We start from the raw sequence: 26,384 nt of genomic DNA on the forward strand, positions 1-26,384 counted from the left end.
TCAACTGTCTGCAGCTTCTGATGAAGTGTCTGGGTGGAGTATATATTGCCATTAAGTTGGGCAGGAGGAGAAAGTGTGTGTTGCATCCAAGAACCAGGCAAGATTGAAGCTCTCTTTCCCTCTCCTTTCCATTAGGGAAGATTTATGGGAAATTCAAGTGCCATCATTAAGTCATTTGGGATCCAAAGAACAGAGCTGCTAAAGCTGCGCCAGATGAAAAGAAATTGGGGCCAACCACTCATTAAATATTTTAAGTTGATTCAACTCTTGCTTTTAAGGCAATTAATTAAATGGAGCTATTGCAAACTTTTCAGCACATATGCACTTATGCTATACCGAATGGCATATGAAGGAGGAATGCAGAAAACTGCCTAATCCCAAAGGAGACCCCTGGGTCCATCCATGTGCTCTGCTGACTGGCAGCAACACCCAGGAACGATTTCGGGAATTGGCCTGAAGGTTTTCTGTGTGCACAGCATGCACTATTGTGCATTATGCTCATTTTAGTAGGGCAGTTGGTGTTCACAGCTGTTTGTGGCTATGATCCATCTTGGCTTTAACTTTTATTGAAATTTTATTTTGAGTTTTATAAATTACATAAACTATCCAGAGAGCAAATGAAATACTAGTGAAATAAATAAATAAATAGGATCGATGGATGTGTTCCACCTAAATTCTCTGGTATCTAATTATTTCTACCCAGGGCAGCCAACATTCAGGACAGTTTAGCACAGAACATGGCTGTGGCTGGCATCTGTCTGTCTCTGGAGACAATGGAGGAAAGTGCCGTTGGGCTTATGAAATAACTGGGCCCAAACTGGATGTGCTGCTTGGTTTCTTGCAGCAGAAGACTCATGTGGAGGAAGGGGCAGGGCTGTCACACATGAGGAAAACCATGAGGAGGAAAAACTAAGAAGCTCCTTCTACCACATGTGTCTTTTGCAGCACATTATTATGGCTGCATTTTTTTAAAAAAAAAACCCTAAGATGATGATCATGACGATGACGATCTATTCCCCCCCCCCAGCAAGTGCCTTTACCTCACACATGCAGTTCATAAGGAAATATATGCTTCCTCAGGTATGTACTAAATTAAGTGTAATGCCAAGTATTGTGGGAAAGGACCACAGTTCAGTGGCCTACAGCAGGTCACTGATTCAATTGCCAACATCTCCAGCGAAAATGATCAGGTGGAAGATGTCTGCCTGAGATGTTGGAGGGATACTGCCAGTCAGATTAGGCAACGCTAGGCTAGAAGCAGAGCTATTTATTCTTTATATTTATTTATTTCACTTATATGCCGCTTTATCAAAAGATCCCAGAATGGTGTGTAACATTAAAAACACATTATAGATAATCAATGGTGAAAACATAATAAAAAGCATACAGGCAGACAGCCTAGTAATAAAATAGGTCTTCTCTCTAAGCTACTTCACCTGAACATGGTTCGATTTTTGCACTTGAGAAAACAATAAATGCAGCTAATCCTTTGGAAACTGAAACCTCTAATACAGTGGTGCCTCGCAAGACGAAATTAATCCGTTCTGCGAGTCTCTTCGTCTAGCGGTTTTTTCGTCTTGCGAAGCAACCCTATTAGCGGCTTAGCGGATTAGCGCTATTAGCGGTTTAGCGGCTATTAAAGGCTTAGCGACTATTAAAGGCTTAGCAGATTAGCGGCTAAAAGGCTATTAGTGGCTATTAAAGGCTTAGCGGATTAGCAGCTAAAAGGCTATTAGTGGCTATTAAAGGCTTAGCGGATTAGCGGCTAAAAGGCTATTAGTGGCTTAGCGGCTTAGAAAAAAGGGGGGGAAGCGAAAAAAAATCGGAACATTTGCAAGACGTTTTCGTCTTGCAAAGCAAGCCCATAGGGAAAATCGTCTTGCGAAGCAGCTCAAAAATGGAAAACCCTTTCGTCTAGCGGGTTTTCCGTCTTGCGAGGCATTTGTCTTGCGGGGCACCACTGTAGTCCGTATGTGCTGGTTGCTTAAACCATGGCTGAAGAGGCTGCAGTGAGGTTGCTATCTATGTGGAAAGTAGAATCAGTTATTTTTGCTCTCTACATATTTAGCAGTCTTTCTTTTTTTATTTCTTGGTGCAGTGTGTCTTTCACTCAAGTTTGTATACTGTATTACTACACGAAAATAGGCAGACAAAGAAGTTAAGGATAGGATAAATTTGTTTTTTTAAAAAAGTATAGTTATTTTAAGAACAGCTATGGGAAATTTGGCATTGGTGTGTCTTTGAAATCTCTGTGTTTTCTACTCTATAAACAACAAAAACAATTGTGTGCTTGTTTGCGATTTCCTGATGGTTTTGAATTTGATGACAGTTAAAATCTACATGTAAAACCAATTATTATTTTAACTCATGATTCCTTTGCCTCCTCTACCTAAACACAGGACGCAGCTGGGGTTCTGAAGCGAAGACAGAGGCTGCTTGGCCCTTCCTACATCTTTGGAAAGGAAGAGGGACTGGCTGAGTCCTGCCGCTCCATCGCTGGCAGGAAAAGTCACCAGAGCCACAGGGAAAGGGGGGCAATTACAAAACAATATCATGCTTTGAGATAACCATTTGGCACTGCAGCAGAATATGAACATGGTCACAGAAGCCGTATTTATAAGGTCAAAATAGATGTTATCTCTGGAAATGTGAGGCTTCAGCCCTGAGATAACAGGGAATTTGGGGTGGAGATCCAGGGGCGCCTTACCCATAGAGGTTAGTGGCTCAGGGCACCAAGTTCTGGAGGGTGCCAGGGAAGAGGCGGAGGCTGGACACGGGGTCTCCTGGCATCAGCTCACCGCTCTCGCCTGCTGCACCGCGCCAAAGCAGTGTCGCACCCGGAGCCTCCATCTGCCGTGGCCACCGTGGCACAAAGTGGCCAGCTGAGCTGGGAGGCGCCGCGTCCAGCCGCTGCCCGCTTCCTCCAGCCCCACCAGCAGGGCTGTCTTCCCTAAAAATCTCTGGGAAATGGGGGGGGCGGGGGGCGGAGGGAGCTATGCACCACAGCGCCGGATATGCTTAAGACGGCCCTGTGGGGATCTGAGCTTGCCTGGGGACAACAACCTCCTCAAAGGGCTTCCTTAGCTGACCTTAAGAAGCCTCCAGGTTTCTTCTGTGCCAATGGTGCCTCTCTGCCCTTGCAGCAGCTCTCTAAGGGAAAGCTGGTGGGGGGGGGGAGAGTCCCTTGTAATATTCAGATTGGCCCTAACTCTAGCAGTGGATCTGGCTGAAAACTGATCTGCCACTTTTCATCATTTCCAAGGATTGTTCTGGTAAAAAGTACTATGATTATCAGCGCCAAGAAAGAAAAATCTATGCCAATTTTCTGAACTTGATTTCATTGCATTTACCAAAATTAGAAGCACCAGTAAAACAATTACATGCAAGACAATCCACAGGTCAATCTACCACTGCTTCACACTGTTTATTCTTTCATTGCTGCTATAAGTTTATGACTACTGCATTTATCTTAAAGACATTAACCTCCAGGTTAGCAGCAATGAAAGAATAAACTATAATGGATACTCAAACCATCAGTTTAGAAGCAATTTTGTGTGTGTGTGTGTGTGTGTGTGTGAGAGAGAGAGAGAGAGAGAGAGAGAGAGAGAGAATGTTCACTATTATTCTAATCTCACCATCATAACAGATGGTGAGTTATATTCTAACCATACATTCTGGAAGCAGCTTCAGGGGTTGATTTCGGGATTTTCTCATCCGGTCTCAACTTACCTGAATCGGAATGCCACGGATCCGTTGCAGAAGACATTGGTTGGATGGTTTGTGGGTTTGCACCACAGTTGGATTCCACAAGTTCTCCTTCTGTGTGGATGCGAGAGGAGATGTTTGTGGCTCTCAAGGCAGCCTTGAGTGGGGCAATCTGGTTGAACTGGACTCTGGACAGGCAGCCAGAGAATCCCGGGGTATTGTATTTTCGGATCTCTTGGTCAATTTTTCCAAGTTCTGGAGGACAGAGGAAAGGAAAGGCTTTTCAACAGAGTTCACTGAAGAAGGAACCAGCAGCATGATCCTGCTCCGTGCTTTTAATCCCCACTTCCAGAAAGTTAGGCACACGACACTTTGTAAGTAGTCTATCATGCCCTCCAAATGCCCTGATTTCCCAGGGACAGTCTCACAATAACGAAAGCCACCGGGCTTCTATTTTCCCCACCACTGCGCTCAGAGAGAAGGATGAGCAGCAGTGAGGGAGCATCCCATTGCCTCTCCATGGCTGCTGCCGGCCTCCTCCCTTGGGCAGCTCCTAGCAGCTGCTGGCCATCAGGTGAGAAGGACAGGCTGGGACATGTCTTGGTTGACTGAGTGGCTTCCAAACCTTGGGTGGCTTAGAGGACTTGTAATGATGTTAATGGACTAATCTTGCTTCTTTTCTGCTCCTGTATACACTGCTTAATGCAATGCTTGCAAAATATGATGCGTAAAATGATGTCACGAATGATTCGGCCCCAGATTATAGCAGTGACACAAGAATACCAGCCAGTACCTTGGGACGAGCCGAAAGGCTGTCCAAAAGAAGAGGAGGGAATGAAGGAATGGGTTTCCCAAACCCAAAACTGACTGTGCAGGCACTTTTAAACTGCACCAAAATCCCCATTTCTCCTTAGCTAAAATGCATAAACTTTAGCCGTTGAGCAAATGCAAAACAAGAACACAGCTCTCTCCCTTATCAGTTTGACGGCAAGACTGGCCTTGATTTTACCAGTAGAACAGATAGAGGCATATCTTATGTTCTGACCACAAATGACGGGGAAACCCAAGTCTGGGACTAACGCCAGAGCATGTTCTCGGAAGTAGTGACCTTTTGCTCCAAGATAGGAGTAGGAACAGGAATATCCTTTTATGGTCAGGAGTGCAGGAAGGAAATCCCTTTTATGGTTGAGAGTACCAGAGCAGGAACATATGTGATGTCAACCTGCATACATAGGCTGACGTGGTTGGAAGGAGGGAGAGGGTGCCTGGAGGATATAAATACTGCATGAAACTTGTCATTTCTTTGGACTTGCTGTGGACTAATCACGCAAGTGCCTTCTGCTATCCGGAGAGCAGAATAAACTCTTTCTTTGAACCAACTCGGTGTCATTTTGACTTCCTTCCTCCTGTCCCGGAGCAACGCAGACCCAATCAGTGAACTCCAATAAGGGGCAGGAGGGGGGCAGGGCTGCCCTGGTGGGGAGAAAGGCGGAGTCTCTGTGCACTTGCCTCTAGTCTTGCCCTTTTCTAACATTTATTTATTGATGTGTGCTTTTCTGTTTGTAAATCCACCAAAGAATAAAATAACATCAGGATAAAGGGGTTTTCTCAGGATGGTGAAGTGGGTGAGTGCTGTGGTGGAAAGACAAAAAGGGGGATCAGTTGGGGGGGGGAGTGAGAAATGTCCCTATTTTCATCTGAGGAATGTTGGAGGGTATGCTATATACACCATATGTTCTTAAACTGAACTTATGACGCCAGCATAGGTTCATGGGCTGAAAACCAATCTGTCCCTAAAAGCTCTTGTACCTGGCCCCTTCAGTCCCGGGGACTTCCATTTTCTTGGAGTGCTGAAATAGTCACAATAATACTCACCCATGCAGTGAACTCTCTTTTGCAACCTGCCTTTATACACGTGTTGAAACAGCTCTCATTCTTGCCAACCCTCCCGCTTCAGCCAGGCGCTCTGCTTTTTTTAAAAGCAGCACTTACATTTATCCTGCACTAGACAAATCATCCTGTGTCCCAACCCAAACAGCAATTTACAGGGTTTTTTAAATTTTAAAAAAAGAACTGCAAAGAAACACTGGGGATTGAGTGGGGAGGAAATGTGGTGTTATGGGCACAAGTCAACAGACTGGCCTTTCCCTGATCTGCTGGAAACGTAATAGAACTGTAGTCCCCTCAACTCTCTCGAGCTGCAATGGAAATATAAACCTAGGTCAAGACAGACACCTTCAAACCACTTCCAGAACTTCTTCACCTATGTTTGTAGCAAAGGCATTCTCCAGGAATGTGTGTGTGTGTGTGTGTGTGTGTGTGTGTGTGTATCTCTTCTCATATTGAAAATTGAGAAACTATAAAGAAAGAATCATGGGCATAGCCAGGCTTTATTTAGGGGGTGGGCAGAACCAAGTTATCTGCGACGCAGTTGGGCAGGCAGGTAGTGATGTTGGTCTGCCATAGTCGAAACAAAATAAAAAAATTCCTTCCAGTAGCACATTAGAGACCATCTAAGTTTGTTATTGGCATGAGCTCTCGTGTGCATTCAGGTGTCTGAAGAAGTGTGCCTGCACACGAAAGCTCATACCAATAACAGACTTAGTTGGTCTCTAAGGTGCTACTAGAAGGAATTTGTTTCGCAATTGGGCAGTTAGTTAAGTATTTTTATTTATTTACTTGGTTTAGGGGGAGCTTTGCCCCCACCCCACCCCCTGGTTACGCCCATGGTAAGAATGGGGACTCTAATCTTTAAAGTAGGCTGTTGCTGTGTCTGCCTTTATTACAATGATTTATCATCCATAGAACACTTAAAACCTGCAAATGACTTCCTAATCATTTACTTGTTCCAAGCCTCAGTAAACAGTTATAATTTACAAGATGCAAAAGCAAAGGCTGATAGATTGTGCTGGTGACAGTTACAGAATTGGACAAACCAACTAGAATTCCACTTTTTCTCATTTTCCTCTTAAGATAAATGTGCTAATGGGATTTCTCATTAAAAATGGAATTGGGAAGGCAGGCATTCAAATAAAAACAATTTTGCACCTCCCCCCCCCATTTGCAATTAAAACTAGACAGATGCTCATTTAGAACTGAGCAATATATATACAAGCAGTATGTGGACTGAGAACTCCCAGAAGTGCAAGCTGGATTTAGAAGAGGCAGAGGAACCAGAGACCAAATTGCAAACATGCGCTGGATTATGGAGAAAGCTAGAGAGTTCCAGAAAGACATCTACTTCTGCTTCATTGACTATGCAAAAGCCTTTGACTGTGTCGACCACAGCAAACTATGGCAAGTTCTTAAAGAAATGGGAGTGCCTGATCACCTCATCTGTCTCCTGAGAAATCTTTATGTGGGACAAGAAGCTACAGTTAGAACTGGATATGGAACAACTGATTGCTTCAAAATTGGGAAAGGAGTACGGCAAGGCATAACTTATATGCAGAATTCATCATGTGAAAGGCTGGGCTGGATGAATCCGAAGCCGGAATTAAGATTGCCGGAAGAAATATCAACAACCTCAGATATGCAGATGACACAACCTTGATGGCAGAAAGTAGGAGGAATTAAAGAACCTTTTATTGAGGGTGAAAGAGGAGAGTGCAAAATATGGTCTGAAGCTCAACATCAAAAAACCAAAGATCATGGCCACTGGTCCCATCACCTCCTGGCAAATAGAAGAGGAAGAAATAGAGGCAGTAAGAGATTTTACTTTCTTGGGCTCCATGATCACTGCAGATGGTGACAGTAGTCACGAAATTAAAAGACGCCTGCTTCCTGGGAGAAAAGCAATGACAAACCTAGACAGCATCTTAAAAGGTAGAGACGTCACCTTGCCAACAAAGGTCCGTATAAAGCCATGGTTTTCCCAGTAGTGATGTATGGAAGTGAGAGCTGGACCATAAAGAATTGATGCTTTTGAATTATGGTGCTGGAGGAGACTCTTGAGAGTCCCATGGACTGCAAGAAGATCAAATGTATCCATTCTTAAGGAAATCAGCCCTGAGTGCTCACTGGAAGGACAGATCGTGAAGCTGAGGCTCCAATACTTTGGCCACCTCATGAGAAGAGAAGACTCCTTGGAAAAGACCCTGATGTTGGGAAAGATGGAGGGCACAAGGAGAAGGGGAAGACAGAGGATGAGATGGTTGGATGGTGTTCTTGAAGCTGCCAGCATGAGTTTGATCAAACTGTGGGAGGCAGTGGAGGACAGAAGTGCCTGGCGTGCTCTGGTCCATGGGGTCATGAAGAGTCGGACATGACTAAACGACTAAACAACAACAACATTCAGCTTTCAGGAAGAAATGCTCCCATAAAGTTCAGGACTAAGAGAGCAAAAAGGGACATGAAGCCTGGATAGCAAATTGGTGCTGATAACGCCAAGGTTGAGGGTTAAATCCTCACAGCTGCCTATTCCTCTACTGCAGGGGGTTGGACGAGATGATTCGCAGGGTATCTTCCAACTCTACAATTCTATGTTTCTATGTCAGCTGCATCCACAAGGTTGAAATCCAATAGTTCATCCAACAGACTCCATTGGATAGTTCCGCCAATTCATTCTGCCCCATTTGCAGCTGGAGCCATTTATGCCTTTGGGAAGCAGAAGAGGCCCAGCGACCTCATCCAAATCTTGCACCAATGGAGGTACCTAGTAGGTGTGGAGCTGAACCAAGACAAATGTTTAAAGCATGTCAAGGCAAAACGTTACCAGTTCAGACTGACACTAATAATTATTGGCAAGAGTTTCTTCTGATAGAATAGAAGAAGAAAAATTATTGGGTTCAGAGCTGGATATGGAAAACCTATACAGTAGAGAAAAGTGAAGGCTTTTAAAAGGAGAAATGCAGGAATTAAGGCTGCTGGCAGCATGTGAAGATTACTGAAATGATGCACCGAATGTGCTTCAGACACTCTAAACATAAATGCCAACTATTATTAGTAATACAACATAATGACAAGAGAGCTGGCAAAACCCAGCTGAAAGTGTCCATGAATGGCTGATTCACACTCAGCACTGAAATTGGGATGGCCAAGGCTAGGAAAAAAGTACGGAAAAAGAACTCAGCACACACATTTAGCTTACTAAAGAATTCTATACAAATATATTGTTCCTGAAAATTAACAGCCCATATTTCTGCATATAGCTCTTGAGCATCATGCGTTTCAACCACGTTTCTGTTCTTTTCCAGCACCAAGTTGTCTCTGTTAACACAGTTGGTAGTCTGGACCTGAACTCTAGCAGAACATGGATTAACATTTCAACATCAACATCAAATGTGACATTTTGGCTGTAACAGGGAATCCAGCTTCATGTTCTCCTTGACTGTGCAAAATAAATAAAATGGAACCTCACCATGGTCATTTTTGTGCTGAATTGGACAAGTTTAAATTGGAGGCACTGAAAAGTAACGATGCAGCATCCATGTTTGAGCTTCAGCTCCTCAGAACAAAAGTGGTTCATTCACTGGGACAGCAGAAACACCGGGTGCATCTAAACCATAAACTGGCTTCTACCACCTGAAACACCATGCTTAGGAAGCGCTCATTTGTGTCCAGGAAATAATTGCCATGTATCTCTGGGACCAGTGATGTTGTTCCATAAGGAGCAGTTGTGCTACCACCTCTTCATGCAATTATGTGCTCACCAAACCCTGGACCCTGCTGGTCAGTCCCATCCCTAGCTAGCTCAATTTTTTTTACAACATGTAAGGATTAAGAGGGCATGTGGCCTCCTAAACTGCTGCAAGCACCTTATCCACATTGTGAGGACTCAGAGGCTGAAACTGATCTTACAAAACCAGACTAGATGGGACACTAGAGTTGCCATATTAAAAAAAAAATCCTGACACCTGCAAAATTCCACCCGATGCCATTTTTACACCCCAAAACAAGGACATGTCAGGAATTTTCCTGAGGTATGCAAGCCTACGGCACACTGCACACTTCCTCAGGACCTGTCACAACAATAGCATCATAGAATCATAGAATTGGAATAGACCACAAGGGCCATCGAGTCCAACCCCCTGCCAAGCAGGAAACACCATCAGAGCACTCCTGACATGGTTGTCAAGCCTCTGCTTAAAGACCCCCAAAGAAGGAGACTCCACCACACTCCTTGGCAGCAAATTCCACTGTCAAACAGCTCTTACTGTCAGGAAGTTCTTCCTAATGTTTAGGTGGAATCTTCTTTCTTGTAGTTTGGATCCATTGCTCCGTGTCCGCTTCTCTGGAACAGCAGAAAACAACCTTTCTCCCTCCTCTATATGACATCCTTTTATATATTTGAACATGGCTATCATATCACCCCTTACCCTCCTCTTCTCCAGGCTAAACATGCCCAGCTCCCTTAGCCGTTCCTCATAAGGCATCGTTTCCAGGCCTTTGACCATTTTGGTTGCCCTCCTCTGGACACGTTCCAGTTTGTCAGTGTCCTTCTTGAACTGTGGTGCCCAGAACTGGACACAGTACTCCAGGTGAGGTCTGACCAGGGCAGAATACAATGGCACTATTACTTCCCTTGATCTAGATGCTATACTCCTATTGATGCAGCCCAGAATTGCATTGGCTTTTTTAGCTGCCACGTCACACTGTTGGCTCATGTCAAGTTTGTGGTCAACCAAGACTCCTAGATCATATTCACATGTACTGCTCTCAAGCCAGGTGTCACCCATCTTGTATTTGTGCCTCTCATTTTTTTTGCCCAAGTGCAATACTTTACATTTCTCCCTGTTAAAGTTCATCTTGTTTGTTTTGGCCCAGTTCTCTAATCTGTCAAGGTCGTTTTGAAGTGTGATCCTGTCCTCTGGGGTGTTAGAATCATAGAATCATAGAATCATAGAGCTGGAAGAGACCACAAGGGCCATCGAGTCCAACCCCCTGCCAACCCTCCCAGCCACCCCTCCCAGTTTGATGTCATCTGCAAATTTGGATGCCCTTGAGTCCATCATCCAAGTCGTTGATAAAGATGTTGAATAAGACCGGGCCCAAGACAGAACCCTGTGGCACCCCACTAGTCACTCTTCTCCAGGATGAAGAGGAACCATTGATGAGCACCCTTTGGGTTCGGTCAGTCAGCCAGTTACAAATCCACTGAGTGGTAGCATAGTCAAGACCGCATTTTACCAGCTTCTTTACAAGAATATCATGGGGCACCTTGTCAAATGCCTTGCTGAAATCAAGGTAGGCTACATCCACTGCGTTCCCTTCATCTACCAGGCTTGTAATTCTGTCAAAAAATGAGATCAGGTTAGTCTGACATGACTTATTTTTCAGAAATCCATGCTGACTATTGGTGATCACAGCATTCCTTTCTAGGTGCTCACAGACTGTTTTCTTAATGATCTGCTCCAGAATCTTCCCTGGTATTGATGTCAGACTGACTGGGCGGTAATTATTTGGGTCCTCTCTTTTCCCCTTTTTGAAAATAGGGACAACATTTGCCCTCCTCCAGTCTGCCGGGACTTCGCCTGTTCTCCAGGAATTCTCAAAGATGACTGCCAGTGGTTCTGAGATCACATCTGCCAGTTCTTTTAATACTCTTGGATGCAGTTCATCTGGCCCTGGAGACTTGAATACATCTAAACTAGCCAAGTATTCTTGTACTATCTCCTTAGTTATTCTGGGCTGTGTTTCCTCTGCTGAATCATTTGCTCCAAATTCTTCAGGTCGGGCATTGTTTTCTTTATCGGAGAAGACTGAGGCAAAGAAGGCATTGAGGAGTTCAGCCCTTTCTGTGTCCCCTGTTTGCATTTCACCATCTTCTGCTCTGAGTGACCCACTGTTTCTTTGTTCTTCCTTTTGCTACGGACATACCCATAAAAGCCTTTTTTGTTGCTTTTAACCTCTCTAGCAAGCCTGAGTTCATTCTGTGCTTTAGCTTTTCTGACTTTGTGTCTACATGTGCTGGCTATTTGTTTGAATTCCTCTTTGGTGGTTTCCCTCCTTTTCCATTTTTTGTACACATCCTTTTTTAATCTTAACTCAGTTAAAAGTTCTTTAGATAGCCACCCTGGCTTCTTTAGGCACCTTCCATGTTTCCGTCTCATTGGTATTGCCTGACGTTGTGCTTTTACTATCTCCCTCTTAACAAACTCCCAGCCATCATGAACTCCCTTTCCTTTTAGTATTACTGTCCATGGGATCTCACCCAGCACTTCCCTAAGTTTTATGAAGTCGGCTTTCTTAAAGTCAAGAAATTGAGTCCTAGTATGCTTGGCTGCTCCTTTCCGCTGTATAGTAAACTTCAGAAGAGAATGATCACTCGCGCCTAATGATCCTTCCACTTCTACCCCACTTCTACCCCAGAGAACTGGGCAAAAACAAACAAGATGAATTTTAACAGGGAGAAATGTAAAGTATTGCACTTGGGCAAAAAAAATGAGAGGCACAAATACAAGATGGGTGACACCTGGCTTGAGAGCAGTACATGTGTCAGGGGTTTAGGAGCAGAGGCACGGGCAAGGGAGGAGACAGAGAGCGAAGGGGAGGAGGCAGAAGAAAAGATGAGTGATGACGACGACCCGAGATCTCCCAGTCTTTCCAGTGAATCAGAGGATTCACAGAAAGGAGCACCAGTGGCCAGGGCAAGGGGGGAGTCTAGGGGGGCACCCCAGGAAGATAGAGCCAGAGGGGACTCAGGGGGGAGCAGCTGGAAATCGGGACCAGCGTCACCGCCAGGAAGCAGGGAAGAGAAAGGGAGCCAGGGGGGAAGCGCTGGCAGCTCACCACAGGAGGGAGGGCATGAGTCAGGAGTGGCCACGCCTCCATCGGGGAGCGAAGAAACGGTTAAGAGGAAAGTGGAAGGTTGGGCGCGCGCGCCAGGTTCAAATGCAGAGGAAGGCGGCGCAGTAAGCAGCCCCGAAAGGGAACCAGGTCCTAAAGCCCGGCGCAAGGAGGCAGGAGGGTCCGGGTCAGCGTCAGAAGAATCCCGGAAGGAAGAAGCCCCGGGGGGTAGAGGGACCCAGAGGAGGACAGTCAGGCGGAAAAGGTGGAGCAAGGCTAGGATATTAAGTTGGTGCACACGGGGCGGAGACTCAGACGGAGCTTCGCCGATCTAGCTACTAGACGTAGAGTTTGCGCGCAGCAGCGTGAGAATGGAAACTGTAATTCAATAAAGACTTTTGCTTAATGATCGCTGGCTAGCGTGATCCTCTGTGAGCTAGGATCTTCAAGCAGCTCTGACAGTAAGCTCCGTCTCATCATTGTGGGCATCTACAGCCTCGAGGAGGGGAGAGAAACAGGTGCCTACTAGCGAGCTCACGAACGGCAGACGACATGACGGCTGAGCAGCAGATAGAGGACCTCAGAAAAGCAGTGGCACAACTGAACGCCGAGGTTCTCGCATCCAGGAAGAGAGAGGAGGAGGCAGCTGCCGCCTGCAGGGATCTCCAGGTCAGGTTAGACGTGCTGACAAAGCAGACACCCCGGCAGGAGGGAATTGGGTTGGCGAGACGGACAGGCGGGCTAGTCTCTCACTTCGATGGGAACCTGCAACAGTATCCCAACTTTAGAGCCGACGTACTGTGCGCACTGCAACTGCTGCATAAAGACTTTAGAGATGAACAAGAGAGAGTGGGGTTCATCATGTCCCATCTGCATGGGGATGCGAAAGCATGGCTACGCAATTTATGGAGAGATAAGGATCCGGTGCTCCAGAATGCGGATGCCTTTATTAAAGCGATGGATGGGTGCTTTTTATCAAGTATTGACGTGGATCTTGCACGGAAGGAGGTGCATGGGCTGAGACAAGGGAGGGCCAGCGTCAGGCAGTATCATGCCCGCTTTTTCGCCTTGGTCAGTGCCCTGGAATGGGACAGAGATTCGGCTCCGGTAAGAGACCTCTTTTGGGAGGGGCTGCACAACTCGATTAAAGATGAGATCGCGAGGGGGGAGAGACCCCGAACCACCCAGGAGGTCGTTCAGAGGGCACTGGCAGTGGGGGTGAGGCTGGAAGGACGTCCGTGGAGCAGGGAAGAAGGGCGTGGAGGGCGCGAACCAGTCGGGGGCCCCTCCTTCCTTCCCAGAGAAGCAGCGCGGGCGCAATCCACGCCTCCGCCAGGAGGAGGAGCCGAACCTATGGAGGTTGGAGGTGCAAGGGCTCAGTCAGCAACCAGAGCCCTAGCACCGGCAGCAGTGAAAGCGAAGCCTCCTAGAGGGAACAGGAAGTGTTACGTCTGTGAGGAACCAGGGCATATGGCAAAAGAGTGTCCCCAGAGGCCCCACAAGCTCACTGCAGCCTCGGCAATGGTGACTGCAGCAACGCAGCAAGCAGGACCACAGCAGGGAAACGACGCAGTCTGGCTGGAGGAAGAGGCACTGGGGCCCAGCCAGACGTGTTAGTGACGCAGTCCCCAGAGATTTTACAGCCCGTGAACCCCCTCCCGCCCAAACCAGTAGTGAGGCTCACAGCATCTCTCCAGCTGCCCAATGGAATCACCATAGACGTGCCAATCACCATCGACTCAGGCAGCAATGCGGACTTTATAGGACAGGACTTTGTCGACAGGCACGCTGTGCAGTTGCTGCCGGCCACACTGCCCCTGCAGGTTGTCACGGTGGATGGCAGGGAGCTGCTCGGGGGGCAAGTGGTGAAGCAGACGCCACCAATGGTGATGCGACTTGGGAATCACAGAGAAATCATCAGCTTCAACGTCACTCAACTATCTGACACGCCCGTTGTATTGGGCATGAGTTGGCTGGACAAGCACAGCCCAACGATGGCTTGGTACCAGAGGCAGCTGACCTTCGGCTCTTCCTTTTGTGCTGAACACTGCATAGTGCCCAGGCAGGAAGGAGAGGAAGAGGAGTCACAGCTGCTGCTAGGCACGCTGCAAGCGATTCCCCACAAGTACGCTGAATTTTTGGAAGTTTTCTGCGAGAAGGAGGCAGACAGGCTACCCCCTCACAGACCATATGACTGCAAAATTGACCTGCTGCCGGGGGCGGCGCTGCCTAAAGGGAAACTGTATTCCATGTCAGAGGACGAACTGCAAGAACTCAAGGAGTTCATTGATCATAATTTGCAGCGCGGCTTCATCCGGGAGTCCAAGGCAGTGGGGGGCAGTCCCGTATTCTTTGTTAAGAAGCGGGACACGCCCCAAAAGAGACTCGTAGTGGATTACAGGATTTTGAACAGTGTGACTAGGCCATCGGACTTCCCCATGCCCCGAATTGACGACCTCCTCGCGAAGGTACGGAAGGGCAGAGTGTTCACCAAGTTGGACCTGCGGGGGGCGTACAACCTCATTCGCATGCGGGAGGGTGATGAGTGGAAGACAGCCATGTTCACGCCCCTGGGGACCTACGAATATAGAGTTATGCCTTTTGGATTGCAAAATGGCTCCCACGTTTTTCAAGCATTTATGCATCACGTGTTGGCGGGACTGCTCTACAAGACGTGCGTCTGTTTCTTAGATGACATCCTGATCTTTTCGGAGTCGCAGCAGGAGCATGACAAGCACGTCAAGGAAGTGCTGAGCAGGCTAAAGCAACATAGGCTCTACGCCAAGCTGGAGAAGTGCCAATTTGACGTGACGGAGGTGGATTTTCTGGGCTACAAGCTGTCTGACAAGGGGCTCGCCATGGACAGCGCCAAGGTTCGAGCGGTGTTGGATTGGAAGAGCCCGCGCAACCGGAAGGAGGTCCAACGGTTTGTCGGCTTTGCGAACTTCTATCGCAAGTTTATCAAGGGCTTCGCGATGCAGACGGCGGCCATCACTGACACGCTTAGCTCCAAGAAAAAGAAGTTCATTTGGACAGAGCAGGCGGAGCAGTCCTTTCAGGCACTCAAGCGTCTCTTCGCGTCGGAAGAGCAGCTGCTTCATGTCAACCCCAGCAAGCCGATGAGGGTGGAGACAGACGCTTCGGACAGAGCCGTGGGGGCGGTCCTGCTGCAGAAAGACCCGCAGGGGGTGTGGCAACCGGGAGCGTTTTACTCCAGGAAGCTCAGCAAGTCCGAGCAGAACTACACCATATGGGACAGGGAGTTGCTGGCAATTCATGCAGCGTTCAAGGCGTGGAGGCACTTTCTGATCGGCGCCAAGCACACGGTGCAGGTTTGCACGGACCACAAGAATCTAGAGCACTGGCGCACGGCACAGTTCCTGAACCAGAGGCAGATACGTTGGGCTGAGTTCTTTGCGAACTTCGACTTCCGAATAGAGTATGTCCCGGGGGACACCAACATCATGGCAGACGCTCTCTCCCGTAAACCACAGTATCTGGAGGACGCAACACCAGCGGCCGCCATGCACATCTTCGCACCGACAGTGTGGGCGTGCGCCGCGGCGACCGTGGACCTAGAGGCGGTACGGCGAGCGTTGCAGGGGGACTCCTTCGCACAAGCAAAGATGGCAGAGGTGCAAAGGGGCAAGGCAGCGGCCGACGGTTTCCAGCTAAGAGATGGATTGCTCATCCGTAAAGGGGCCATCTACGTGCCGGGAGACGAACTTCGAGCCAAGGTGCTGCAGCAGCTGCACGACGCGCCCACGGCCGGGCACTTTGGCAAGGAGAAGACGGTGGAATTAGTAGCCAGGGATTTCTGGTGGCCTGGAATGAGAGGGGAGGTCGCAGACTACGTGGCGAGGTGTGACACCTGCCAGAGGGCCAAACCAGTGCACAAACCGCCGGCCGGACTGTTGGAGCCGCTGCAAACTCCGGTAGAACCTTGGGAAAGGGTGGCCCTGGACTTTGTCACGGATCTGCCCAGCTCAAGGGGCAAGACGGCAGTGCTGGTGGTGGTGGACCTGTTTTCCAAGATGGCGCATTTCATTCCGTGTGCTAAGGTGGCCACGGCGGAGCAAACCGCCAAACTGTTCATAGACCACGTGTTCAAGGTTCACGGTCTGCCACGGTCTATTCTGTCCGACCGCGGGCGGCAGTTCATCTCGAACTTCTGGCAGAAGCTGATGGGCTTCCTGAACGTCAAGATCAACCTGGCGTCGGCGAGACACCCGCAGACCAACGGGCAAGCGGAGCGGGTCAATGCCATCATGCAGCAGTACCTGAGATGTTATGCAAATCAACAGCCTGCGACGTGGGTGGATTACCTGCCGCTTGCAGAGTTCGCCTACAACAACACGAAGCACGTATCCACGGGGGTCACGCCGTTCTTCGCCAACAACGGGAGGCACCCCAGAACCTTCCCAGGACTGGAAAGAATGGGGGAGGGGGAGCCGCAGACAGCAGATGCGTTCGCGTCGGAGCTGCAGGAAGTCCACGATCAGCTGAGGCGCCACCTGGAGCTGGCCAAGCACGCATACAAGGTACAAGCAGACAAGCACAGAAGGGTTGGAGAAGAGATCCACGTGGGAGACTGGGTTTGGTTAGCGGCCCACGCAGTGCCGGCCAGGTCGTTGGCCAAGAAGAAACTAGGGCATAAACAACTGGGGCCCTACCAAGTCGAAGAGCAGGTCAACCCGGTAGCTTTCAGACTGGCACTTCCGGAGGGTTCCAGAATGCATCCGGTATTCCACAGATCGGTGCTCACTCCCTACAAGGCACCGCACAGGTTCCAGGAACCCGGAACGGCGCCGAGTCCGGCCAGAGACAGAACAGGACACGCGGGAGCGGCACAGAAGGAACGCATCAACGAAGTCACGGAGATTTTGGACTCCAGATGGGGGGAAGAGGGGGTAGAATACTTTCTCGCCAAGGAGGGCACCCCGGCCAGTGCGAACAGCTGGGTGCCGGGATACGCCTTAGACGAACCTCTGCTCAAAGACGAGTTTCATGCCCTCTTCCCACATAGACCTATGCCAGCAGACTTTTTCGACGACTGGCTTTTCACACCCACGCTTTCGGCCAGCACGTTCCGGGGGTTCGACTCGGACGAGGAACCAACGCGAGACGTCCGTTCCCCGGAGGGGTCACCCTCGGGATCTGTCTCAGAACCCTCGTATTGGTGGGACGATAGGCCAGAGGAGCAGTTCCGCAGAAAGTGGCTGGACTGCTCAGGACGAGCAACGCCGCCAGGAGGAAGTGAGGGAGAGACGGACATGGACATTTTCGGGGACGACCCTGGTTTCGAGCACGGCGGCACAGAGATGGAAGCGGAGGTGACCGTCGTCGACGAGAGCAGGGAGGAAGTCCCGGAAGAGTTCAGATGGAGGCCCGCCACGGGAAGCGACCGATATCCGACGTTCGTCCCTTTGCAACAGCAGCCCCCAGCTCCAGCACCGGAAGGAGGGGAGGGGGGACTGGGGGGCTTCGAGGGGGGGATGGATGTCAGGGGTTTAGGAGCAGAGGCACGGGCAAGGGAGGAGACAGAGAGCGAAGGGGAGGAGGCAGAAGAAAAGATGAGTGATGACGACGACCCGAGATCTCCCAGTCTTTCCAGTGAATCAGAGGATTCACAGAAAGGAGCACCAGTGGCCAGGGCAAGGGGGGAGTCTAGGGGGGCACCCCAGGAAGATAGAGCCAGAGGGGACTCAGGGGGGAGCAGCTGGAAATCGGGACCAGCGTCACCGCCAGGAAGCAGGGAAGAGAAAGGGAGCCAGGGGGGAAGCGCTGGCAGCTCACCACAGGAGGGAGGGCATGAGTCAGGAGTGGCCACGCCTCCATCGGGGAGCGAAGAAACGGTTAAGAGGAAAGTGGAAGGTTGGGCGCGCGCGCCAGGTTCAAATGCAGAGGAAGGCGGCGCAGTAAGCAGCCCCGAAAGGGAACCAGGTCCTAAAGCCCGGCGCAAGGAGGCAGGAGGGTCCGGGTCAGCGTCAGAAGAATCCCGGAAGGAAGAAGCCCCGGGGGGTAGAGGGACCCAGAGGAGGACAGTCAGGCGGAAAAGGTGGAGCAAGGCTAGGATATTAAGTTGGTGCACACGGGGCGGAGACTCAGACGGAGCTTCGCCGATCTAGCTACTAGACGTAGAGTTTGCGCGCAGCAGCGTGAGAATGGAAACTGTAATTCAATAAAGACTTTTGCTTAATGATCGCTGGCTAGCGTGATCCTCTGTGAGCTAGGATCTTCAAGCAGCTCTGACAACATGTGAAAAGGATCTAGGAGTCTTGGTTGACCATAAACTTGACATGAGCCAACAGTGTGACGCGGCAGCTAAAAAAGCCAATGCAATTCTGGGCTGCATCAATAGGAGTATAGCATCTAGATCAAGGGAAGTAATAGTGCCACTGTATTCTGCTCTGGTCAGACCTCACCTGGAGTACTGTGTCCAGTTCTGGGCACCACAATTCAAGAAGGACACTGACAAACTGGAACATGTCCAGAGGAGGGCAACCAAAATGGTCAAAGGCCTGGAAACGATGCCTTATGAGGAATGGCTAAGGGAGCTGGGCATGTTTAGCCTGGAGAAGAGGAGGTTAAGGGGTGATATGATAGCCATGTTCAAATATATAAAAGGATGTCACATAGAGGAGGGAGAAAGGTTGTTTTCTGCTGCTCCAGAGAAGCGGACACGGAGCAATGGATCCAAACTACAAGAAAGAAGATTCCACCTAAACATTAGGAAGAACTTCCTGACAGTAAGAGCTGTTTGACAGTGGAATTTGCTGCCAAGGAGTGTGGTGGAGTCTCCTCCTTTGGAGGTCTTTAAGCAGAGGCTTGACAACCATATGTCAGGAGTGCTCTGATGGTGTTTCCTGCTTGGCAGGGGGTTGGACTCGATGGCCCTTGTGGTCTATTCCAACTCTATCATTCTATGATTCTATGATTCTATGATTCTATGATTCTAGGGATGGGGGGCAACCCTCCATCCAGCACATATCATTGCAGTGCTGAGAGATCTGCACTGGGTGCCTGTTAAGCACAGAGCCAGTAATAAAGTTCAGCCACTGACAGACAAAGCTCTAAATGACTCAAGGGTCATGAAAAACCCTCTTCACCTCCCTTGCCCAGGCAGGGCATTAAGATCAGCAAAGGAACCTGGTTTGATTTGTGATGGCCTGATGTTTACCAGCATGTAGCAACACGGAGGCTGGATTTCAAACTGAAGGCAATATGTGATGCCTTTGAAATAGGTGATACTTCGTCTGTATTGGGGTTCTCTTCTGCCAGCAATGCAAACATCCCCCTGAACGTGACCTCTTGGCCTCGTTGTTTAAATCACTTTAAAAAGTGCTGCTATTTTTCTAGAAAAAGAGGTGCTGGAGCTCTCCAGGAACTCTGCCCTCATTCTCTCAGAATGGCGCCCAATGGAGAGATGCTGGAGTTCCAGCTGAAAAAAGCCCTGGCTTTAAACTGTTTTAATTGCTATGGTTTTTAACTAGCTTCTTTTATTGCATATTTTAATTAGGATGTTTTAAATGTAACTGTTTTGCTGCATATTTCCACAACGTGTGGATTTCACAGTTACAAAATGCTTAGAAGCCATTTTGGCATGGAAGCGAAGTGTAAATTAAATAATAATAGTGATGCAGAAGAAAAATTCCCAATGAGAGGCAAGCACAACCATTTTAATTGAGTAATTTCATTTGGTTCCTTGAAAGAGTGAGAATGGAAATGGAACCCGCAAGATCCCAAGCCATTAAGACTGCCAAATTGTTTGATGACTGCCAAATTAAAATGAGGGAAAAACAAGATGCAGCAAAATGACTCAGCAGATAATAGGGACAGATAATAGCCCTATAACGCAACCGCTTGTTAAAGCAAAACCACACACACATTGCCTGTGTTGGCTACTCAAGGGGACAACCTACGCATGCCGCATCAGAAGAGGGCTCCAACAAGTCCCGTCTTCTGTCTTCAAAGAAAGTCAACCAGCTGTCGCTAGAAAGCTTGCAAGCACACCAAGGATGCCATCCCCATGCCCGCTTGCCTCAGCGCTCACAATCAGAGGTAAACTGCCTCTGATGAGGGAGGCTCGGTTTTGGCCTGTCATTGCTCACATCTATTGCCAGAATTCTCTTCCATGGATTTGCTTAATCATTTTTGTACCATCCGAGCTACACTACATCTTGCAGCAATCATTCCGTAACAGAATCAAACATTTTGCTTTTCATTTATAATACAAACCAATTGAAACGTCAAGTAAAAATGTCCTCAGCTACTCAAAACAGACTTTGCGTCAATTTCAAAAGGCTTGTGACTTAGAATACTGTTTTCATCCCTTTGTACCTGGGTCTATTTTTGTTCTGTGTTTTTTCATAAACTGAGTTTGCAATGTTTTCTAAGCAAATGAACAACAACAAAAGCTAGGCTGCAATTTGTTAAACCTGGATCTAAAAACGCCCAGGCTTTTACTTTCTGTTATCTCAGCTAGATATTCTCTTGGCAGCTCTGACTCCTTTCTTTCACATTTCTTAGTTGAGGAGCTTTTCCTATTTTCTCTTTATCTTTCATTGTATGTGCCATTAAATCCTCTTTAAGTCCTAACGGAATATCCAATAAAAATAGGATAACCCACCATTTTGCCATCACAAAACTAGCAAGTGTTTGTCAAGTTCTTATAGACCCTTCACACACAAATAAATCAATCCATAGGGGAAGGCGAGAGGCTTGCGGGCGAGGAGCAGCACCCCCGGGCTCCTTTTGTTTCTTGCCAACATGAGGGATCACTGACTGGGCTCCGAAAAAATTAAAAACTCAACGGGACGTAGTGCACCTGAAGGAAAGATCAGATCCGCCGCCGATGCAGCTGTTGCTTGTATGAATCAGCGTCATTTATTGACATAAATCAGAATTATTTGGCAGCTCGTGCAATAACAAATTGATCAGTCTAATGTCCCAGTCGGCTCTCTTTTTTTGCTGACTGACTGACTGAGGCAGCCTTTGGGAATGGAGATTCACTGGGAGAAGCTGTGAGAAAGGCAACTCCAGCCACAGCCCAAGGACTGACCTTTCCGCCCGGGAAAACCAGCACCTGAGAAGCCGGAGGCCCCCCGCCCCCCCCCCGGCAGTTACCTGGTCCGGCCTCGCCTCGCCTCTCCGCCGCCGCCGCCGCCTCCTCGGGCTCCTCCGCGTCTCCTTTTGTTGGCGGCGGGGATGCCGGCTGCCTGTCGGGCTGCAGCCAATCGCCAGCCCCGCCCCGGAGAAACGCAGGTGAGGAGCGCATGCAAAACCCGGAGTCTATTTCTAACAGCCAAATGTGGCGGGAGAGGCAAACCGAAAGACGCGGACCGGATCTCTCTCTCTCTCTCTCTCGCCCAGCTCCCCGTCGGGGTCCCTTTTGGACAGGCACCCCCAAACTCGGCCCGCCAGATGTTTTGGGACTACAACTCCCATCATCCCTAGCTAACAGTCCCCAAACATCTGGAGGGCTGCGTTTGGGGGTGCCTACTTTTGGGCTCCATGATCACTCCAGATGGTGACAGCAGCCACGAAATTAAGAGACGCCTGCTTCTGGGGAGAAAAGCAATGACCAACCTAGACAGCATCTTAAAAAGCAGAGACATCACCTTGCCAACAAAGGTCCGTATAGTAAAAGATACGGTTTTCCGAGTAGCAATGTATGGAAGTGAGAGCTGGACCATTAAGAAGGCTGATCGCCGAAGAATGGATGCTTTTGAATTCTGGTGCTGGAGGATACTCTTGAGAGTCCCATGGACTGCAAGAAGATCAAACCTCTCCATTCTTAAGGAAATCAGCCCTGAGTGCTCACTGGAAGGACAGATCATGAAGCTGAGGCTCCAATACTTTGGCCACCTCATGAGAAGAGAAGACTCCCTGAAAAAGACCCTGATGTTGGGAAAGATGGAGGGCACAAGGAGAAGGGGACAGCAGAGGACGAGATGGTTGGACAGTGTTCTCGAAGCTACCAGCATGAATTTGACCAAACTGCGGGAGGCAGTGGAAGACAGGAGTGCCTGGCGTGCTCTGGTCCAGGGGGTCACGAAGAGGCGGACACGACTAAACGACTAAACAACAACAACAACTTTTGGGTCTTGGATCCGGACCAGGAAGCCAAAGTGTGTTGCCTTCGCAGGAGGCGGCTGTGCAGCAACTCCAAGCAGCACACCTGAGTCTCCACCTCCCCCCAAAGAACATCAGGGATGGTTTTGTATACTTGCCAACACAGAGTCTCATGGCCCCAGCATAACAGCAGCCTGTGGGTCCAGCACTTGATATTGCTAAAAGCTCTTCTGTTTGCAGTTGTCATTTCTCCAGAACAGTGTCCCCCAACATGGACTGAAAAACACAAAAAAGGCCTGTGCCTCCTGTTGGCTAAGGATATACCAGCACAACATTGTTCTCGGGTGTCTTTCCAGCCTTTCCAAAGAAGCCTCGGCTGCGCTGCACATCATGCGCTTCCTTAGGTGTTTGCAGTTTCATACTTGCGCCCGCGGGACAGGATTCACCCCCTCTCTCCGAGCCATAACATGGGGCGGAGGAGAGGGGACCAACCCAAGGAATGGCAGCTGTAGCCACTCTCATGACTTCTTCTTTTTACACTTTTGAAAAAAGTTAAAGCCAGGCCTATAACTTATGCAATATGTTTATTAGTTAGTTTTGTTAGCAAAACAAAATCACAGGTAACCCTGAGCAATAAAACAAAGCAGCCAAGAGGCATAAAAGAGAGTTATGCTGGAATTTGTTGATAGCCAACCTTCAGAATATAGTAGACGCTCAGAGGATAGATAATCCAGCTAAATGGGAGGTGAAATGGCCATCACATTTCTCACATATGTCTTTTATTTACTTAAGTGGCAGCTGTGGTAGGCTCAGAACCATGGTTAATAAGGGGGGGGGTTAACACTTCCCCATTTGCTTTGGCCTGACAACAGTTGCTCCCCAGAGGGATGCTGCCTGCAGCAGGAGAGAAGCGCCATAAGCCCCGTGGGGCAGCAGAGCAGCTGGGGCTGGAGGGGATTTTCATAAAACATTCCTGCATACAATGGTCCCAATCCTTACTGCTTTCCTATGGCTGCTGTTTAAAAAGGGAACAATGAAACACAACCATATTTCACATGTTGGCTATTACTTTGGCTCTTGTTAACACGAAGCAACAAAACTGAAGTGTTTCTCAACATGGAAATGTGGTTCACATGCTTTCATTGGTGTTTAATACAGTTCATTGGATAATAGTAAGAACATAATTATTTTTTTCTGATAATGTGACTGATATTCTCAGTGTCTGAAAGTTGAAGAAGGAATCTGTTCTATGCATGATATATATTACTGTATTATTTCAGATAATGTGGAATGTCTTCAGCTATCTCCTCTGCACAAATTCAAATTTTTGAATTTTTAAGTAGAAGACATTTTGAAGTACTGAGGGCATATTGTTAAAATCTGAACAAGGCTAAGTTTGGCCTCATATCCAAAAGATTATTTTCCGCAGCCCATAGGATGCACACCAGAGTGCTGAGTTAATAGTGCCCAAAGAGAACTCTTCTAAAAGAGTTAAAACATAAAATTATCCCTGACACCTTGTTAGCAGTTTGCAGATGCTTTAAAAACAACCAACCAACCAACCACCATGAATTGAGCATTTTTGTTTACTAAGCATTTCATCTAGTAAAAATTAATTGAGAATGTTCGTGCATACCGAACCGTGGAAGATAATCCAGCAAACAACTGAGTTTAAACCAGAAACTAAATGTACCAACATCCCTCTCAACTGGAAACATTTAGTGTGACAGAGATCTTCCACTTTTTTTTAATGAAAAAAACCCAACACTTTGTGGTCCCATAAAACCTTGTATTTTAGCACTGCACACAATTGTAGCATACACAACTTAGTCTCTACAATTTTTTAACAGGAACGATTTGTCACTATTTTTAAAAACCACCTTCCAAATCTCCTCAAAAGCTAGTACAGTATAGGGGTTTATGAAGGAGAGGTTGCAAAAAATAGGTATGGAACTTTGAAGATAGGGACAATTGGATCATATTTAATTGCAGTATGCAATGGAAACACATTTTCAATAGCTTGCTGACAATAATACAGACCTTTCAATATCACTAACTAATGCAAACCAGCAGGCACATTTAGTGAAAATGTAACCTTAGGTTGTAAACTGGAGACTCTTTAAATTAATGAATTCTGCTCCATTAGTTTCTTATCTTCCTATTTAAGACCACACTCCTAAGCAACTTTACTCACAATAAAGTCCTGTTGAATGGGACCTGCTGTTAAACAATATTTATTTATTTCATAAAAATTATATGCTCTTTGATTGTAAAAAGCAAAACAAAATTCTCAAAGAAAACAAGAAAATCAAGAAAAAACTGCAACTGTACTTTAAAATATCAGAAGTTAAAATCCTAAATCAGATTAAGAATATGATAATGAGGCAAGAAGAACAGTTAAGAGATTATATTAGAATTATGTTATTTTGTTTGGATTGAGCATAAACCTGACAAATCTCTTGCCTAGAAAAGGCAAAAGCTGAAGGGAGCAAGATTTGACTTATTTAAATACTTTTAAATAGATATTTTTTAAAATAATTAGCTCAGAAGTCAAAGGCATGGCTTAAGATTTTTTAAAAACCTATTTGAAAGAATAAACCATAAAAGTTATTGTCATCAATTTATTAAATTATGTTGTGTGAGAGAAATAAGCCAAGTGACTATACTCAAATATGGAAAAAAGTTGTGATAAAAATTCAAGAGACTACTGGTAAATAGAAGTATTTTGTGGAAATATGAATAAATATTCAGCATCATTATCCTTGACGGATAACTCTTTAAAGGTGTTGACAACCTTTATATTTGTTCTGGTATACTTTTATTAGTGCATTATTTTAATTATTTATGTTTCTTTCTGATTAAAGGGGGTTATTTACCTTCAGTCACACTGTGGCCTTGCATATAAAAGTTTGCACAAAAATTGAAGTCGCTAATTCAAAATGTGAGCAATCATGATATAATCTTGAGATGCAGAAGCAAAACAATGGCCTTGAATGAGCCCTGAGGCATAGGATGCTATAGGCACCTGCCAGAGCAAAGCAGCGTTGCTCAGGCCTGTCTCTTACTGGGAGATCCCCCATGAATGAAAGTCAGGATACAGATATAATAAATTACCGTGTATAGACTCACACAAACTAAATGAAATTTCAACAACCGAAAGGTAAGAGGATGACAATAACTGCTGCTCTCTCCCACACGCTGTGCCCCCTGCTGAACCTGCTGCGCTGCAAATTACTAGGTGTCAGTCACACATAATCAATCAATATCCTTATTTACCACCCCTAATGATCCATTAACTGGTCCCCACTTCTATTTCCTCAGCTACCTAATTACAAACAGATCTCAAAACAGAATTATTATCCCTTGATGTCATAAGATTTAGAATATGAACAAAAGCAACAGCCCTTTTATCTAATATAAACTGCCAATTTTTGATATTTAGTTAAGGCTGCTATTAACAACAAAGCAACCAGCAACTTTTTGACTTTTAGAAGACAGAAGGAAGTTTTTAATCGCTGATGTTTTACTGTGTTTTTAATATTTTGTTGGGAGCCGCCCAGAATGGCTGGGGCAACCCAGTCAGATGGGTGGCATACAAATAATAAAATCATCACCATCACCCTCATCCTCATCTCCTAATAGATACATGGGGATACCTTATCGCAGAGTATAAATGTATCTTTGAGAATAAGCATTTTGCTTTGTTGTACTGTTAGTTTTATTTTGAAATGCCAACAGGGTTCCAAGAAGCACTCGAGGACCAAACTTCCAAAAATAATCATGGTCTACATACAAACTATTTGAAAATACTAAGCTGGTTGCTTGCAGCTGCACACTCACTCTTTTTTCACTTGTCCAAAATATTTCTGTTGTAGCTC

General features: G+C 47.2%; 1 protein-coding gene across 1 annotated transcript in view; it reads right to left on the reverse strand.

The window, feature by feature from the left end:
• Nucleotides 1–26,384, reverse strand: part of CNTNAP2 (contactin associated protein 2) — a 1,111,520-nt gene that overhangs the window by 11,912 nt on the left and 1,073,224 nt on the right. Inside the window, exon 22 of the mRNA XM_081165093.1 lies at nucleotides 3,730–3,960. Within this exon, the coding sequence (XP_081021219.1) occupies nucleotides 3,730–3,960 (231 nt within the window). The remainder of the gene's footprint in view (nucleotides 1–3,729; nucleotides 3,961–26,384) is intronic.

The sequence above is a fragment of the Podarcis bocagei genome (assembly GCF_964188305.1).
Source record: "Podarcis bocagei genome assembly, chromosome: 12".
Classification (NCBI taxonomy): Eukaryota; Metazoa; Chordata; class Lepidosauria; order Squamata; family Lacertidae; genus Podarcis; species Podarcis bocagei.